The sequence below is a fragment of the Rattus norvegicus genome, chromosome 2 (assembly GCF_021556685.1).
Source record: "Rattus norvegicus strain SHRSP/BbbUtx chromosome 2, alternate assembly SHRSP_T2T, whole genome shotgun sequence".
Lineage (NCBI taxonomy): Eukaryota > Metazoa > Chordata > Mammalia > Rodentia > Muridae > Rattus > Rattus norvegicus.
In genome coordinates, this window is record NC_141535.1 from 33,184,868 (window position 1) to 33,203,138 (window position 18,271).

The window sequence follows — 18,271 nt, forward strand, 5'->3', positions numbered from 1 at the left end:
AAAAAAACATACACTCCACTACGTGCATTCTGTAAGGGTTTTTGTCACAGTTCAACTTAAAACATTACCAATTCATATTGCTCAATTATACTTATTTTAATTCACATAATTATTCCACATCACTTAAACATTTTTATAAAAAACTATTTTCATATGCTTATAACTCTATCTACATATTTATAAAAACTTATTTTTTGCTGTCACCAAAACTAATGAAATAGCCAGGCGTAGTGGGACACACCTTTGATTCTGACGCTGAGGAGGCAGAAGAGGCAGAGGCAGATGGACCTCTGTGAGTTTGAGGCCAGCCTGGTCTACAGAGTGAGTTCCATGAAAGCCAGGGCTACACAGAGAAATAATCTTAAAAAACTAAAATAGTGAAAAGTACAAATGAATTATTTCTAAATGACTATCAAGACAAATGTGGTGGTGTGAGATTTGGAAGGCTGGGTCAGAAGGAGGGCCTGGACTACAGTTCGCTCACTCACCTTCTCCTTTCTCAGCTCCTCTTTCAACATCTCTCTCAGTTTGCGGGCTTTATATATTCGGTATCTGTCTGAGCACGGCTGTTTCTCTTTAGCTGGAGTAGGGTTTGGCTGTGGCGCATCGTGATTAACTGTAGATAAGGGGCGACTCTGTGAGGGGGCACTGACAGGAGGCTGACCAAGACTAGACGTGCCAGACACTCGCTTTCTTCTCTGTGAAGCAGCAGAGGGCAGTGTGCTAGACTCTTCAACATTACTTCCATCACCAGTCTTTTCATTATTACTGGAATTAAAAAGAAAAGGAGAGACCTCATGACTCATCTTTGTTATACACTAGTTTTAAGACAGTAAGATCCCATTGAACAGAAAGAAAAACAAACATAAAAACCAGTAACTTTTCAGATTTATGTTGATTACAACAGAGTTGCAATAAAGCACTTCTTTAAAACTCTCTCAGCTTTAAGTGGCAGCTCATACTTCTACTCTTAGCACTATGGAGGCTGAGGTGGACAGAGTGCCATGAGTGTGAAGCCAGTCTGAATTACACAGTGAACTCCAACCAGCTTGAGCCACCTACCAGGTAAGACCACCTTAAAACACACAAAAAGACTAGAGAGTGGGCTGTACTTAAGTGTAGATCTACTCTTCCAGTCTTCCCAGCACTGACATAAGGTAGCTCAGAAACACCAGGAACTCTGACTCCAAAGAGCTGACACTTTCTGGCTTCTATGGACACCTGCACACATGTAGCATTCAGTCTTAGACAGACAGACAGACAGACAGACACACACACACACACACACACACACACACACACAAAAAACCTTTTTCTTAAAAAGGCTAAACAAAACATCAATTTAGCATATTTAAATTCTAAAGAAGACTGTCTAAGTTATTCTTTTTCCATTTTTAGTTTCTAAGCACAATAGAAAACATTAACAATATGCTGAATTCTTTCAAGTACCAAAAAACCAAACACCCTAAAAACCAAAACTAAGTCATAAAACAAAGCTTAATAAGCCAATTTTTAATAACTAGATAGCTGAGACGATTGGATAATTTTTGTTGCTGTTCTGCTAAGTGTCTGTAACCTCAATACTCAGGAAGTAAAGGCAGAAGGATAAGAAGTTCAAGATCACCCTCATCAACAGAGTTAGTCTGAAGCTAGCTTAGGCTACATGAGACCCTAGCTCAAACAGACAGCAGCATCTAGTCACTTTAAATCAACTACTGGCTATGGTACAGATTAGATATAAATCACTCAGAAATGGAGCTGGAGTCATGACTCGAGGTTAAGAGTACTGGCTGCTCTACCAGAAAACTTGGGTTCAATTTCCAGCAGGCAGATAGCAGCTCACAACTGCCTGTAACTCTAGTTCCAGGAGATCCAAAGTCGTCTTCCAGTTACCATGGGCATCAGGCATATGGTACACAAAGGCAAAATACCCATATACATAAAACATTTAAAAAGAAAAAGTAAAAGCCCAGCATGGTGATGCACTCCTTTAGTCACAGCACTAGGGATGCAGAAGCAGGACTTTGAGCCCAGCCTGGTCTACAAAGAGGATTCCAGAACATCCAGAGTTACACAGGGAAACCCTGTCTCAAAATAAGAAAAGAAAACAAACAAGAAAAGAAAAAGAAAAAAAGAACAGGAATGTAGCTGAATAGAATTAACATTTATTTCTAATAATGCACTATATTGGTAGGATAACTTGGTTGACAACATTTTTTATCACAAGATAGTTATAAAAGAGATCTAGAATGCTCTTGACACAAATAATGAATTTTTAAAGTGATATGCCATTACTGTGGCACACTGTAAATACATATTAAAATAACACATTGTACTCCATAAATATGTATAATTACTTTGAAGATTCAGAGGGTTAAGAGCACTGGCTGATCTTCCAGAGGGCCCAGGTTCAATTCCCAGTACCAACACAGCAGCTCATAATTGTTTGTCATTCCAGTTCCAGGGGACCCAATACCCGCACAGACATAAATACAGGCAAAACACCAATGCACATAAAATAATAAGAATAGATTACTTCAAAAGGAAACTAAATCAGTAATTTAGGTCTACTTTTATCATACTGTATTAGTTCCATATAAAAATAGAAGCTGCTTTAACATACAAAATAATCTCTCTAAAAAGTCTTCTAACTTCTTTCCTTAAAGCTGAAGATAGATAAAACTCAATCTTGCATGCTCAAGGCCCCGAGGCTCAGTCCCTAGCATTCCAATGTAGCTTAGATTGTAACACTGGCATTTTGTATGTTAAATGTATACTCCACTGATTACTACAACTAGCAAACGAATGATCTCATCAAAGAAGGACCAAGGACCAGGAATGTAGTTGGCTGGCAGAGCGCTTGGGCAGCATGCGGAGCCCTGGCTTTCACATCCAGCACTACATAAACCAGGCATGACGACATATCTGTAATCTCAGCATTCCAAAGGTAAGGCAGGAGGATTAGAAACTTAAAGGTGTCTTTTCATGCACAGTGAGTTCTAGGCCAACCTGAGCTAGATGAAACTCTATTTTTAAAAAACAAACAAAAAACAAAAAAAAACAAAAAACAAAAAACAAAACACCTGCTGAGCCCAGTGGCTCATGCTTTAAGGCCAGCACTCAGGGTAGAGACTTCCAGGTAAGTCAAAACTACATAGTTAACTTGTGTCCCCCAAAACTGATAACTCATATGTGTGTGTATATATACATATTTGTGCATATGATGTACTCTAATTGTCTACTAAAATATTCTAGAGCTTGTCTCAGAACTATGGCCTATGGCAATTTATAAAATGCATTCCTACATAGTTAACAAAAATCCCCAAACTCTTTGGAGCAGTGACCAGTACTGGTATTTTTATTCTAAGCAGAAACTTTCGAACAGATTCAAGTGAAAAATGTTGAAATCATAGTGCACTGTTGGGGTGTCAGAATAACACACTGCACCAACACTAATCAACAGAAGAAATGTTGTTACTATGCAAACATAATTTGTACCATCTCCCTGTCACCTCATGTGATTACTTACTGGATTTACTGGCTTCTTCCTCTGTATGTTATAAAACAATTCAGTCATCATCTTAACCCGTCATATCTTTAATTTGTACCATCACCTTTTCTCCACTGTTTTGTTTTTTTTTTTTTTTTTTGAGACAGGGTCTCACTATGGAGCTCTGGCTGTCCTATAATTCAGTATGGAGACCAGGCGGGGCTCTGCCTCCCTTACAGCTAGGGACTAAAGTTGTGACACTACACCTGGCTCTCATCACCTTTTTTTTGAAACTAGTAAATTTGGGGGAACTATTCTGCCATGTCATGTGCGAGGCAGTTTATGTAATCATGTCCCAAAGGAGGTACTAACTTCATCTAAAGGAGAAATAAATTTTCTCTGAGGACAACCTACTTAAAAGTTGTCAAACTAAGTAAGAGAATCCTAAATTCAAATGTGATATTTGTCACTAATGCCAGGTGTCTTGATTCAGGAAGCACAGTAACAATAAAGTACACAAAATAAGTAACCTAAGCTTCTTCCCTTTGACAAATGCTGCAGGTGTGGCTCAGCGTGAGGTCCTGGGTTCAACCGCATCACCGCGTGGAGGGAGAAAAAAAAATTCAGTCAGGAGTGGTGCTCTCCCTTTAAAAGTATTCACAAAAGGAAAACACCAAAGTGCTTCCAGTGTAAATTAAACACTTGGAATAATTAAATTTCCAAGTGATGGTGCATCTATATTCTTGACTTCAAAACTGTTAAGCCTAGATTCCCATCCCTGTAAGACAGTCTCCTGGAGAATCTTAAGATCGTGACAGAATCATAGTAGTCACACCCTCTGATCACGGAATAAAACTGTGGTTTCATCCAGCTCAAACTAAAGGCTTGCTGCAAGAGAGGTACACCGTGGTAAAATCCAACAGCTGGCCTGATACAAGACCTTACCTGCTCCCGGGAGCCTGTTCTTGGGGTTCCGCTCCCCCGGAATCGACCGCAGGCACATCTGTGGGCTCCGCTGGCTTCGGAGCAGACCCGGTGGCAGGCTCGGGAGGCCTAGGTGCCTCCGGTCCACGTTGGGGATTGGGAGCGGCGGAGCCCCTGGTGCCTACACCAGGCCTGACATTCGGCTTCACGCTAAGGCGTGCCCTGCGGAACATGGCGGAGCCAGGGGACCGAGAGCGGCGGCTCCACGGCCGCGCTCAGCCCAGAGCCCCTGCCGCTGCCCGAGGGCTGGGACTCTCGCCCTCCCACCCAGCCAAAACCACCAGCCCAGCGCCAGCTACCGCAGTTTCGCGCCCCCTCCGCCTCCTCCGCTCTCCCGCCACCGCCTTCTCTTCATGACCCTGCCACACGAAAAGCTAAGTTTCTCCTCCCCGCGTCCCGGCTCGCGAAAGGCGCCGGAAGTCATTACGTAATCACTCGGCGCCGATGACTAACGTCAGACTCCGGGCGCCAGGAGCCATAGCAACTGCAACGCTTTGTAACTTCGGCTGCCTGTGAACCAGAGATTTTTGACTCGAAGACATAGCATTTTTCTTTTGTAAGACCTCAGGAGTTATTGAAAAGAGAACGGAAGCAGCTGAATCCTCTGGCTCAAACTTTTAATTTTTACCCCTTGGTGCTATGATTTGAACCTAGGACTCCTGGTGTACCCTGCATACTCGGCATGCACGCTTCCACGAAACTTTCATCGCCAACCTACTTAATTGAATCTTTTATGGACTATTAAGGAGTTCTCGAGAAGAGTCAAAGCGTGCAAGAATGAAAAGCATGGTGGTGCGTGCCTGCAATCCCAGCACTGAAATAAAGAGGTCACAAGTTCCCGGACGCACTGGGCTATCTTGCAAGGTTTATCTCAAAAATACAATAAGATAAAATAGGATGATAGTAGCGACTTAGCACCAGTGCATCCCCAGAGCACAGAACGTGTTTGTTTTAGGTTTTTGAGACAGGGTCTCTTATAGCCAAGGCAGGCTTTCAACTCTTGATCCTCCTGCCTCCACAGGCTCAATGTTGAGATTTCAGGCATGTATGTGCTACCATACCCCAACTAGGGAAAAAAAATTAACTATGAGTATGGAGGGAGCAAGTTTGAGTGGGTGCCAGGGAGCCCAAAAAGTTACAGGTAGTTATCAGACTCCTGATGTAAGTGCTGAAAACCAAACTAGGGCCCACTGGAAGAACAGGAAATGGATCTATTGAGCCAAATCCAACCTCTGCCATGAAGTTTTAAATCGAGTAAAAAAAAAAAAAAGGTGGAATTCTGTATGAAGAAATTGCAGTCACCTATTGAAAGAGAAGCTGTGAAACATCTCAGAGAAAGAAGACATCTACTATGTGTGCTTTTGTACACCTTAAAATAAAAACCATAGTGCCTGTAAAAAACGATTATACTCTAAACTTTTCACACTAATGTGAGTATTCTTTCTTTTAAAGAATTATTTTATGTATATGAGTAGTATAATGTAGCTGCCTTCAGACACACCAGCAGAGGTCATCGGATCCCATTACAGATGGTTGTGAGCCACCACTGAACTCAGGACTTCTGGAAGAGCAGTCAGTGCTCTTAACAACTAAGCCATAATCTGCTTCGGGAGATAGCAACGGAGCAATAAATAAGACATTGTATGTTACGGTGGAGAAAATACCAAATAAATGGACAAGATCATTAAGAATATATTGTCATAAGAAATATGACAAGAGATTTCAAGAGTGATATAAGAGTTCTGGAATACTGGCAGTAGGGCAACTTGACAAGAAAAATAGATAATAGGTATCAAATTCCAAACCAGACTGGGCTACATGTAACCCTTTCACACACACACACACACACACACACACACACACACACACACACAGAGAGAGAGAGAGAGAGAGAGAGAGAGAGAGAGAGAGAGAGAGAGAACAGACAGACAGACAGAGACCAATTGTTTCTGCAAATGTAGTAAAAAGAAAAAGAAATAAAAGCCTGTATTAGCTGGAGAAATGGGTCAGAGGCTGACAGAAAATACATTTTGCAGAAAAGGAGTGGGACAGAGTCTGTGTAGCCCTGGCTGATCTGGAGCTATGTTGACCACCAGTCTGGCCTCAAACAAAGAAATCCACCTGCTTTTGCCTTCTTAGTGCTGGGATTAAGAGTGTGAGCTATCACACGGGGTCCACATCCTTTTGAAAATAGAAAGGCAGATTGGCCTGTATGACTGACTCTCTCTCTCTCTCTCTCTCTCTCTCTCTCTCTCTCTCTCTCTCTCTCTCTCTCTCTCTCTCTCTCTCTCTCTCTCTCTCTCTCTCACACACACACACACACACACACACACACACAACCACAGGGAAGAGGAAGAAGGGGAGGGAGAGAAGGGGAGAGGGGGACACAAGGGCAGGAAACCTGAAGGTGTGGGGGTGCAGTTCAGTACTGAGCATAAAACAGATAAAGATGCTCAAGAAATCTAAAAATTTCCAGGAGCGATGGCCCATACTTGTAATCCCATCACTCCAGAGACCGAGACGGGAATTACACAAGTTTGAAAATAGCCTATTCTGGGGGTTGGGGATTTGGCTCAGTGGTAGAGTGCTTGCCTAGGAAGCGCAAGGTCCTGGGTTCGGTACCCAGCCCCGAAAAAAAAAAGAAAAGAAAATAGCCTATTCTGAATAGCTAGTCCCAGGCCAGCTAAAGTTACAGATCAAGACTTCATTAATGAGCACTTGAGAAAGAATACCATGCTATAGAAACCTCAAAAATCTTGTAGTCACTGCTCGGACATACAGCAAGCTCTTATGCAAGGCCTTTCTTATAATCCTGTGTTCCACCTAAGAATCCAAGATGTTGCCACAACCTTGTAGATAAGAAAATCAAAGTTATTTAAATTTAGTCTCCTACTAGTAAAGGTATAAAGCAAAAGAATTGATCTCATAAACATGTTTTACAGATGTATCTATTTTATTTCACACATATGAGTACGTTTGCTTGCCTGTATGTATTTGCACTGTGCACATGCCTGGGTGTGGGGCCTTAGGTATGAGAAGACAGCATGAGATTCCCTGGTACTGAAGCGATGCATGGCTGCAAGCCACTCCGCAGATGCTGAACAGCAATTGCTCTTGGCTGCTGAGTCATCTCTCTGGCTCTCCCACCCAAAGTAGCTTTTACTTTCCTTAAATATATCACAAGACAGTTGTTGCACAAGTTTGTGAAGTAAGTTTTCAGTGTCACCAGTAATTTTAAAATTCTACAATCTGGAGGCTGGACAGATGGTTCAGCAGTTAAGCACTTGCTGCTCCATCACGAGGACCAGAGTTTGCATTCCGGTACCCATGGCAGGGAGTTCACAAATGCCTCGTAGTCCAGCTCCAGGGGAGCCAATACACACACACGCACACACACACGCGCACACACACACACACACGCACGCACACGATAAAGAAACAAGCCAACAATAGTCTAGTTTGCCCTAGTGTCTGTCAGGGTTTCTGAAGAGAGTCAGGATCTCATTGTATAGCTATGGCTGTCCTGCTTGGTGTGTACGGTAGCTGCCCAAATTCACAAGGCCTATCTGCCTTTTCCTCTAAAATTAAAGGCACACTCCCGGTCTTTAGTAGTCCTGTGTTCCACCTTAGAATCCAAGATGTCGTCACGACTTTGTAGATAAGAAAATCAAAATTGTTTACATTTAATCCCCTACTGGTAAAGGTATATAAACCAAAAAAATTTGATTTTATAAACATTTTTAAAGATTTATTTATTATATATAAGTACGCTGTAGCTGTCTTCAGACACACCAGAAGAGGGCATCAGATCTCATTACAGATGGTTGTGAGCCACTATGTGGTTGCTGGGATTTGAGCTTAGGACCTCTGTAAGAGCTGTCGGTGCTCTTAACCTCTGAGCCATCTCTCCAGCCCTTTTTTTCTTTTTTTTTTTTCTTTTTTTTTTCTCGGAGCTGGGGACCGAACCCAGGGCCTTATGCTTACTAGGCAAGTGCTCTACCACTGAGCTAAATCCCCAACCCCTCTCCAGCCCTTTATAAACATTTTATTATGTTTTATAGATGTATTTATTTTGCTTTATATATATGAGTAAGTTTGATTCCTGGTCCTCTGGCAGAAACTCTCAAGGTATTCTGGGTTCATGGCATACATCTTTGTAACCCCGTAACTCAAAAAAATATATAATTTTGGACACACATTCAGTCAAAACACCTCTAATGTAAAAATAGATTTTATAAATACAAAATTTAATATGTATATTGTTGATTTTTTAGCAAGGGAGAGAGAGAGTTTCACTGTGCAACACAAGTTAACCTCAAATGTACAGTCCTATTGCCTCAGTCTTCCAAGTCCTAGGAGTCCAGTCATACTCCACCACGCTGGGTTCCTCTTTCTAATTAATATGATTTTGGAGGGGACTGAAATCTAAGGCTTTGCATGCTCTAAACAAGTATCTACCATTGGACTCTATTACTGATTGTTCATCTCTATACAACTGGACCAGAGAATCTTCCCTCCTCCTTGGGGACTCAAGAAAGGGTTCAATGAGTAGTTGCAGTTCTGAGCAGGATAGGGTGTGATGTGAGGAGGGTAATAAGTGTGCAAGGTTCTCCAAGAACGAAAGAACAATAACCTAGTGAGTGCTACTGTATACCGCACTTGACCAAACAGTTCTCTGTTTTTCTTATGTACACATGTATATGCTCATGTGTATCTTCATGTATGCACGAGTGCGATTGGAGGTGAGAGGACAACCTTAGGTGTCACTCTTCGGGAGCTGTCTATGTTTTATTAGACAGGGACAGGCTCTCACTGGCACACAGAGCCCCCAGTGATCCACCTGATTCCGCCTCCCCAGTGCTGGAAGTCTGGAAGTGTCCACGTTATCTTTTAATGTGGGTTCTGAGAAGAGCTCAGTCATTGTCACCTTACCGTTTCAAAGAAAGAAAAATGGCCTCTTCATTTTAAAGGTAAACAATATATGTATGTGTGTTTATATATATATAACGAAGTAATGCACCCTAGTTGACAAGAGTAATTGCTAAAACTAGGCTTTTTCTTTTTCTTTTTCTTTTTCTTTCTCTTTCTCTTTTTCCTTCCTTCCTAACGTCCTTCCCTCGCCTTTCAGGGCTGCAGTTCCAATCCAGTCATTCCATCTCTCGATGCTTTTTCTCTAAACTAGTTGACTCTACATATTAAGAATTGTAAAGGTCAAATTAACATGTAAAGTTGAAGTACACCATAACATCATCTATACTTTCGTATGTCTTTAAAATATTCCGGGGTTGGGGATTTAGCTCAGTGGTAGAGCGCTTAAGGCCCTGGGTTCGGTCCCCAGCTCCGAAAAAAAGAAAAAAAAATTCCACAATAAAACTTTTTAAAATATCCAGGCAAATTCGGTGTCTAGATTATTTCAGTTTGCAATAATGGACAGGTAAGAAAGTTAAGTCTCAGCGGCTCAAGAAATGGAGATGGGGATCGAACTCAGGGTGTCCCTCGTGATAGGTAAGCCTCCCCCACTACCCCATGAGCCACACCCCCTCAACGGTATGCAAGCATTTTCACTTGTTTCAGTTCTTCTGTCGGTTATGAAGTTATTCTGGGCTATTTTGGATCCCATCCAATCACAGAGCCTGAGCTTAAAACTAAAGTTCGGCCCATCCGGAGGGCACCGGGAGAAAGGTGCAATGAACAGGCTTGGAGCCCGCGTGAATCCCACCCTTCTGTCCTCTGCCAGATGAGGAGTGCAAAGCCCACCTTCAGGAGGGTTCAGTCACCTTCCTGTCCTTAGGGCCCCCGGGATTTTTTTCTTGGGGAGAAGAGGCAAAAAGATGCTGGATGTGTGTGTGTGTGTGTGTGTGTGTGTGTGTGTGTGTGTGTGTGTGTGTGTGTGTGTGTGTGTCTGTGCGTGCGCGCGCGCGCGCGTGTACGTGTGTGCGTGCGTTTCTGTGTGTGAAAGTTAGGCATAGTGTTTCCAGCTTGTTATTAAAACCGCGTGGCTCGGCGTGAAGAAGCGGGCGCGTGCGCGGATGCCTCGCTGACAGAGGACGCTCTTTCTCGCCTCAGCGCACAGCTCGCCGGGTGGCCGGGCGGTGGGGCGCGGTCGCTCCGAGGCTAGCGGTCCGGGGACACGCACGCGCAGTGGCTCACCGGCCACGCCGCGGCTGTTGTGGGTCGGTGGGCGGGGCGGCCGGCTGACAGAGCGAGGCGTCGCCACACCGAGGGCCCTCTCAGGGCTCAGCCTTCCTCAGCGCCGAGCGGCGACGGCTGCCGAGCGTGCAAGCCGCCGTTGCTTCTCCAGGTCGCTGTCTTCCAGTCTCCGGCTAGTGGTCAGCATGGCCCGTGAGTGTGCTGGCCGTTGGAAAGACGCGGGGGGTTTGGAGAGGGACGGCGGGGAAGGAGCGGGAGCTGGCTGGGAGGAGAGAAGGACACAAACACACACACACACACACAGATACACACACGCACACACACGCGCGCACACACACACACTCACACATACACGCACATACACGCACGCACCTCGCGCATGCAGAGGGTGGGACGCCGGCTCCAGGTGGGACAGGTGCCGCCTTCCACATGCGAGAGGACGGCACCCATCCGGAGCCTGTGCGGCTGCCCATAAGGTCCAGTCCGCCGAGTGGTAGCAGGCGCCTGAGGTCTGAAAGCCCAGGGTGCCCTCCAGCTCTTTTGTCCTCGAAAGTGACGTTCCTTGAGCTCAGCCTCTGCTGGCTTGAACAGGCAAACTGGTCGGGGAGCTGGATTTTCACACTCCTATCAAAGCCAGAACTTATTTTTTGGCCTGTGTACACAACCACTTGAAAAATATATATATATAAAATTTAATTTTACTTTTAGTTTTTGAGAAAGGTTTTGTTGTGTACTCCTGCCTGTCCTGGAACTCAGTCTGTGACCAGGTTGGCCTCAAATTCTAGGATCTGCCTGCCTCTGCCTCCCTAGTGCTGGGCTTAAAGGTACCTATGCTGATGTGATAATGTACTTAAGTTCTTGAGTGTTTCTTCGGAAGCTTCCCCCTTGTCAATCTGGCAATGACTAAGCAATACTCTGCTTTCTTACTAATAAGAATAAAACTTTAGGGCTCATATAAATAAAGACTTTAATATTAATTATTCATAATATTGAGGATGGGAAAAGAGCATGACTGTTTATCATTGTAGGTGGAAATCAAAGAGAAATTGCCCGACAGAAAAATATGAAAAAGACCCAGGAAATTAGCAAAGGAAAAAGAAAAGAGGATAGCTTAACTGCATCTCAGAGAAAGCAGAGGTGAGTAGTGCTAACAGAACGTTCAAGTCAGTGGCGGCTTGACTACCTTATTTTCAGAATGAAGAACATGTTTTTAAACCCTTCCTAGAACTGAAGCTCGCCTAGAGTAAGGGTTAACACACTGTCTGTGTAGCTCTAAGTACACTGCAACCCTACACTGTAGTTATCTCCCAGCCTGTGGATGAAGAATGGCAAGCCCTGAAGCTATCATGTTTGCTGGGAATCTCTTACAGCAACTTAAGAATTTTATTGTGGAAAATACAAACATCCTCCATATATAAACACTGTTGCATGAATGGGATACAATGTTTCCAAAACGTGACAGCTTGCCCCAAGTGTCTTAAATGGGTTTCTGGAATCCATTGGGATGGAGAGAATGGACGCTGGATTCATATAAGACTTTATGCTACTCAGAGGCATAGGCTAAAGCGACCTATAGACCTTGTCTCAAAAGAGTTGGGAGGTACGCCCAGAGGCTGTATCTCAGCAATAGAGAACACTTGCCTCAAGTCTGTATGGCCCTGAGGTCCATCCCTACACTTCAGATGACTTTCTATGGCAAGTAACTGCCACAGACACACTTTAACGCTCTGGGAAGTGTCAATCAGTGTCATCCTACGACTCCGGGGACAGATGCAAGAGAATCAGTGAGGCCAGCCTGGACTACATGACAAGATACTGTCTCAAAGAAAGATAAAGGCTTTAACATTCTTTTACATTCATTTTGTGTGTGTGTGTGTGTGTGTCTGTCTGTCTGTCTGTCTCTGTATGTGTATCTATGTGTCCTGTTGACCCAAGACAACTCTTTAACGAGGTTGCAGATGGTCCTGTTCCAGAGCAGAACAGAGAACCTGGAGGCATCGTTCAGTGTTAGATCACAGGCTTTAGGTATTTGAGCTGCCAGTTCAGGCTCCACGACCACACATACACAAGGAGAATTTAATTCCAAGCTGTAAGGTTTTTTTTTTCCAAAAGTTTTTTTTTTAAGATTTATTTATTATATATGTACACTGAAGCTGTCTCCAGACACACCAGAAGAGGGCATCAGATCTCATTATAGATGGTTGTTAGCCACCATGTGGTTGCTGGGAATTGAACTCAGGACCTCTGGAGGAGCAGTCAGGGCTCTTAACCGCTGAGCCATCTCTCCAGCCCAAGCTTTAAGTTCTATCATTACATAGACTAACAAAACTGGGGTGCGGGGCGCATGAATCTGTATGAGGACAAGAATCTAGGCCAGAGATATACCTTAGTGTCACATGCTTCACAGACCTGGGCTCTTGTGTTTACCTCCCCACCCCCTGCCCCGTGCTGGGAGAAGGTCAAATTCATTCTACAATTTAAAATACACTTCACGTTCTGGGGATTTAACCTAGGACCTTTTAGCCCTATCACTGGACTATATGTACTTCATATTCTAAAATGAGACTTCATCATTCATGCTCGGCAGATAGGTGTGCTTCTGTGAGCTTGTGGGCATCACCTTGGAATCTCTGATGACTACCAAAGCCAGAATTCTAAATCCTGCTGAAATTTAATTGTTTTGAAATGAGACTTGGCATTGTTAATAAAAGCATCTTGGTTTCAGTCCTAGCACTGCAAAAAGACCAGGAGCAGCACATGCTTGTAATCTAAGCACTTGGGGATGGAAGCAGAAAAACAAAAAGTCCAAGGTCATCCTTGGCTCATATCAAGTTCAAGTTTAGGGCCAGCCCATCTAGTGAGACCTTCTGTACTTACGGGAGCATGCTAGGGCTGAAGGTGAGACTTACCATCTGATAGAGCCTTTGCCTAGCATATATAAGGCTCTGAACTTGGTCCCTCTTTCTCTTTCTCTCCTCCCCTACAAAACACACTAAATAAATTAATAACTATCTGTGTATGTTAAACCATAGTTGAGACCTCTTAATAAGATCAAATCTAAGCCTTGTCCTTCCAGCACTGAGGATAGATACACAGTACCATGCCCTGCTTTTTACATGAATTTTGTGGAGGTTCTAAACTTAGTTCCTCGTGCTGTACAGCAGGAACTTTAATAACTAAGACATTACTAATTAAGCAATGAACTCGCCTTAAGTTTCTGTTAGCTCACCTTGGAGTGAAAAGAGTATAGATGAGTGATCCTGAAATGTTCTTTTTATTGGAAAACCTTTTCTAGCCTGTTTCAGAAATAACCATTGTTTGCTTAGCTAATACCCACCCCCTTAAAATGTGCTGGTTGTGCCATATTGTCTCTACCATGTCTCCTAAAATGGTATTCATACTAGTGTGAACCTGAAACAGTCTTCACACCAGTGTGAAGAACAGGAAAGCGAAGCGCTGGTTTGGTTTGGTTTGGTTTGGTTTGGTTTGGTTTGGTTTGGTTTGGTTTGAGACCCAAAGTCTCACTGATTCTTCTGCCTCAGGCTTGTATATCCTGGGTGCCAGGCATTAGTAGCTACATCTAACATGTAGCTCTGAACTTGGGCACTATTACTAATGTCATATAGCAAATACAGCAGAACTTGATTTGAAACAGAAAAATAACCACTGTTCTTTTCCACCGAATTCATCTCTCTGTAGATTTTCCTTCATTTTTTTCTGTTGTGTTTATAGAAATGTCTTATTATAGAAGTAGCCAATACTGAACTAATACTGAACTAAAACCTACTTTTAGATGTAGGTATTAACATAGGAAAGATCCCTAATTTTGAAATGGCCAGACCTTGGTATTTGTGTGATTTAAGGCAAATTATTTACTCTTGTGCCTGTTTTTTTAATATACTTTTTAAGAATTGTTTTTATTTTGTGTGTACAAGTATTTTGCCTGCATGTATGTATGTGCACTGCCTGCATCCCTGATACTCATGGAGTTGGAAAAGTCTTTAGGTCCTCTGGAACTGAATTTACAGACAGTTGTGAACCACCATGTGCTTTCTGGGAATTGAACTCAGATCTGCTGCAAGAGCAGCAAGTACTCTGAACTGCCAAGCCATCTTGCCCCTTTCTGTTTTTTATTATAAAGCACAGTAATAATAACTGAAGAATTGTTAAGCAAAAACAAAACTTTGCACATAGAGAGTAGCTTTGGTTTGGCTTGATTTCTCTTTGATTTGTGAGACAAGGCCTCACACTGTATCTTAAGCTTGACTGGAGCTCAGTATGTAGACCAGAAGGTCTGGGCCTATGAGTGAGTTCTCATGTTTAGTGGTTATTATGCAAACCTTGTTCTTTGATTTAAAATTATTGGTTAAATAAAAATGGCTACAGCCAATTATTGGAGGGACTAGAGGTGAGTGGATTTTGAGTTAGCTGGTTGAGGGTATCAGAAATTCTCCAACTTCCAAGAGGAAGACCAAGGAGGAGAGAGGAGAATGCACCATGTGAGGAGATATACCATTAGCACATAGCCAGGAGAAACAGCAAGTATCTGGGGTACACTGCTAAGGAGGTAGCCAGGCCAGCAGTTAGAAAAGTAGATTAGGGGTGTAATTGTCAAAGCCAAATAAAATAATTATAGTCTGAGTCTCATTTATTTGTAAGCTAGTCAGGAATAAACTTAAATCGGTTGAACTATATTATGGCGCCCAACATGGTACACTACTGCAATGTCCCAAATGGAACACCAGAGGGAGACAAAGGCACAGAAAACTCCAGATCAGATAATAGGGTTGGAAGTTAATATTTTGGGAAGAAATAGACACACGAAGATGATAAAAACAATAAAGACATTTTGGACTTTAAATAACACTATTTTTGAACAGTTTAGAATAGTTACTACCTTGAATTTGTAGTAATCTTAGCCTCCCATGTATTGGAACCACTGGGTGAACCACCACACTCAACTGAGGATGTTGAATACTTATCTATGTAGTATATTTTTTAAAATATGGAGCCCTGAATGAAGTCCTGGATTTGATGTCTAGTGTTATTAGATTTTGTTTTTCTGTTTCTTTTTGAAGGAAGAGGACGTGTAAGCACTCATGTGTCCCAGGTTAGCCTGGAACTTCCTATATAGTAGATAAGACCTTAAACTTCTGATCCTCCTGCTTCTACCTCCCAAGTGCTTTACAGTATATGTGTAAGTGTGGCCCACTAACTCATGGATCACCTAGCTTGGATAATTTGGTCATAGTTACATGACACATGAAGATTCAACCAGGGACACACAAAGGTTAAGTTCTTCAAAGAACACATATTTCTTCAGAGTGATCATTTTAAGCATTGATTATTTTATTTGCTTTGTAGCTTTTAAAGGCCTGAATTATTGTAATTCCAATCCTCAGGGAAGGGAGGCAAGAGGATCAAAGCTCAGAGTCTTCTGAGCTGTGTGTCAGCTACAAGAATTGCAACACCTATGTTTTAGTCCTAGGCATACAGGAAGCTTCCTAAGTGCACGGAGGCAGTGGCAGGTGATTTCCGGGAGTTGACGGCCAATCTGGTCTACATAGTAAATGCAAGGGCAGCCACGTCTACACAGTGAGACTCCCTCTCGTTTCACCAAATGAAAGAGCTTTGAGATTATTTGCCCAAGGCCATCATAACAGTAGCATTGTGATCATGGCTCTGACTTAAATGCTTTTGCAGTCTTTGCTTTTCTCTTTGTCTACATCCAGAAAAAATGGAAAGACATGAATGTTTGTCTTCTTTGAATGCACTAAAAGGATTATATATAGGAAACAAGAGCATTAAGTCAGTTTTCCTGTGAAAACTTGACACCCTTTTCTTTATTCCAGGGATTCAGAGATCATGCAACAAAAGCAGAAGGTAGCCAATGAGAAGAAATCTATGCAGACAAGAGACAAATGATGACTGGCTTTTTGGAAAACCTGGGTGCTATTGCCAGTGGGTGCATCATATGCTCTAAGATCAAAACTTCACAGAGTGACTAATCATTACATGTGTTATAACTTGTCCTTATAAAAATTTCAAATTTTACTTTTCAGCCTTGCTTGATGTGATGTTTTAAGACCATTCATCAAAGAATAAAACCTGACCATGCACGTAACATATTGGTGAATATTACTTTTATCAAAAGAGAACATGTATGTAACTTACAAATGGGTAATGTGGCACCACAGTCCCTAACAAGGATAAGTTGAGGGAGGAATAAAGTGTCCCAGGGCTCGGAGTGTTTCACTCCTCCATAGAAAGGAGAAGAGAGCAGAGGACTTGGTTCATGGTAGCAGGAGCACATCCTACTGTTATCATCATATCAGGAACTCACGCCTAGACGGGAACCTGGTTAACATTCATGGTCCTATCCCCAGTGACCTACTTCTTCCATTGGGCGCCATCTCCTAAAGGTTCTGTAGCCTCCCAAAAGAAGACCAGCTGAGGGACAAGCATTCAGACTGTGAACTCTGGGAGAGACTAGAGATGCAAGCGACAATGAGTAATATGATAGGATCTCTTATTAAATTTGGGCCATATACTTCATTAAGTGGTTTGACTTTAGTCTGTTTTGTTTTTTTGTTTTTTTTTCTCGAAACAATCTCATTCTGCTGCCTAGGCTAGTCTTAAACACCTAAAAATCCTCCTGCCTTAGCCTCCTGAGTTCTAAGATCATAAGTGTGGCCACAGTGCTAGCCTTAAAGATTATTCAGTTTTTGTTATAAATTTACGTAAACTTAGGGGAGTCATCACTCACCTTCCACCATGTGGCTTCTGGGAATTGACTCAGAGCATGGTGGCAAGTGCTTTTATCAACTAAGCCATCTCATTGCCCACCCTCAACTCTGTGTGTGTGTGCGTGCGCGTGTGTGTGTGTGTTATGATGGCCATTGGTGGAGGTCAAGAGAGACATTTGGGGAGTTAAGAGATACATCTGAGGAATTCTTACCTTCCGCCTCATGGCAGAGCCTCTTGTTTCTGCTGCTGCTGCACCATTGCCCTCCCAGCAGTTCTATGTCCACCTCCCCTTTGCAGCATGAGGGCTGGGTACAGGTACGTGGCTTCTTAATGTGGGTTCTGGCAGCTGAACTCAGATCGCCATGCTCGTGTTTGTGCCTTTACCAGCTGAGCCCTAATCTTTAGTTTTCTCTATAAGACTGGGGTATGGCAACATTAGATTGCTTGCCCTTGTTCAATTTCCAACACCACATACAAACCCTAAGTTCCATTTATGTAATTGTTGCTTTGTATCCAGCTGCCTCACAAGAATTTACACTGGTACAAACCAGAAAGGTCAACTCAATGGGTAGCAACTAAACGGGAGGACTCAGCAAGAGTAGAATTGAGCAGACTAATTTCTTAAGTAGAATTAAGACTTTGAAAAATTTTAAGTGAATGTTATATTCTAAATGTCTTCAAAAGCCTGGGGTTTGAGGAGCTGGGGAAGTGGCTCAGTCAGTAAAATGCTTACCGTACAACCATTAGGACCTGAGTTCAGATCCTAGCTTGATGCATTGTGTGCTCCTACAATCTCAGCACTGGAGAAACGAAGATCCCTGGTGTTTCCTGGCTGGCCAGCTTCCAGTTCAAGAGACTGTTTTTAAAAACTAAGGCAAAGGGGTTGGGGATTTAGCTCAG

General features: G+C 42.8%; 2 protein-coding genes across 3 annotated transcripts in view; one reads left to right on the forward strand and one right to left on the reverse strand.

The window, feature by feature from the left end:
- Positions 1-4,879, reverse strand: part of Bdp1 (BDP1 general transcription factor IIIB subunit) — a 91,386-nt gene extending 86,507 nt beyond the window's left edge. For both annotated transcript variants that reach the window (NM_001402161.1, NM_001199195.2), the window contains 2 exon segments: positions 489-768; positions 4,436-4,879. In NM_001402161.1, coding sequence (NP_001389090.1) covers positions 489-768; positions 4,436-4,647 — 492 coding nt within the window. In that variant the 5' untranslated portion in view covers positions 4,648-4,879.
- Positions 4,880-10,640: 5,761 nt separating this feature from the next.
- Positions 10,641-16,748, forward strand: Serf1 (small EDRK-rich factor 1). The gene is made up of 3 exons (NM_001399502.1): positions 10,641-10,816; positions 11,653-11,761; positions 16,477-16,748. Exons 1-3 carry the CDS (start codon positions 10,810-10,812, stop codon positions 16,547-16,549), a joined length of 189 nt encoding a protein of 62 aa, NP_001386431.1. The 5' UTR covers positions 10,641-10,809; the 3' UTR covers positions 16,550-16,748.
- Positions 16,749-18,271: the final 1,523 nt, after the last annotated feature.

Coding starts and splice junctions, on each gene's coding strand:
- Serf1 (NM_001399502.1), top strand. Junction 11,762..16,476: donor GCATCTCAGAGAAAGCAGAG/GTGAGTAGTGCT, acceptor TCTTTATTCCAG/GGATTCAGAGATCATGCAAC.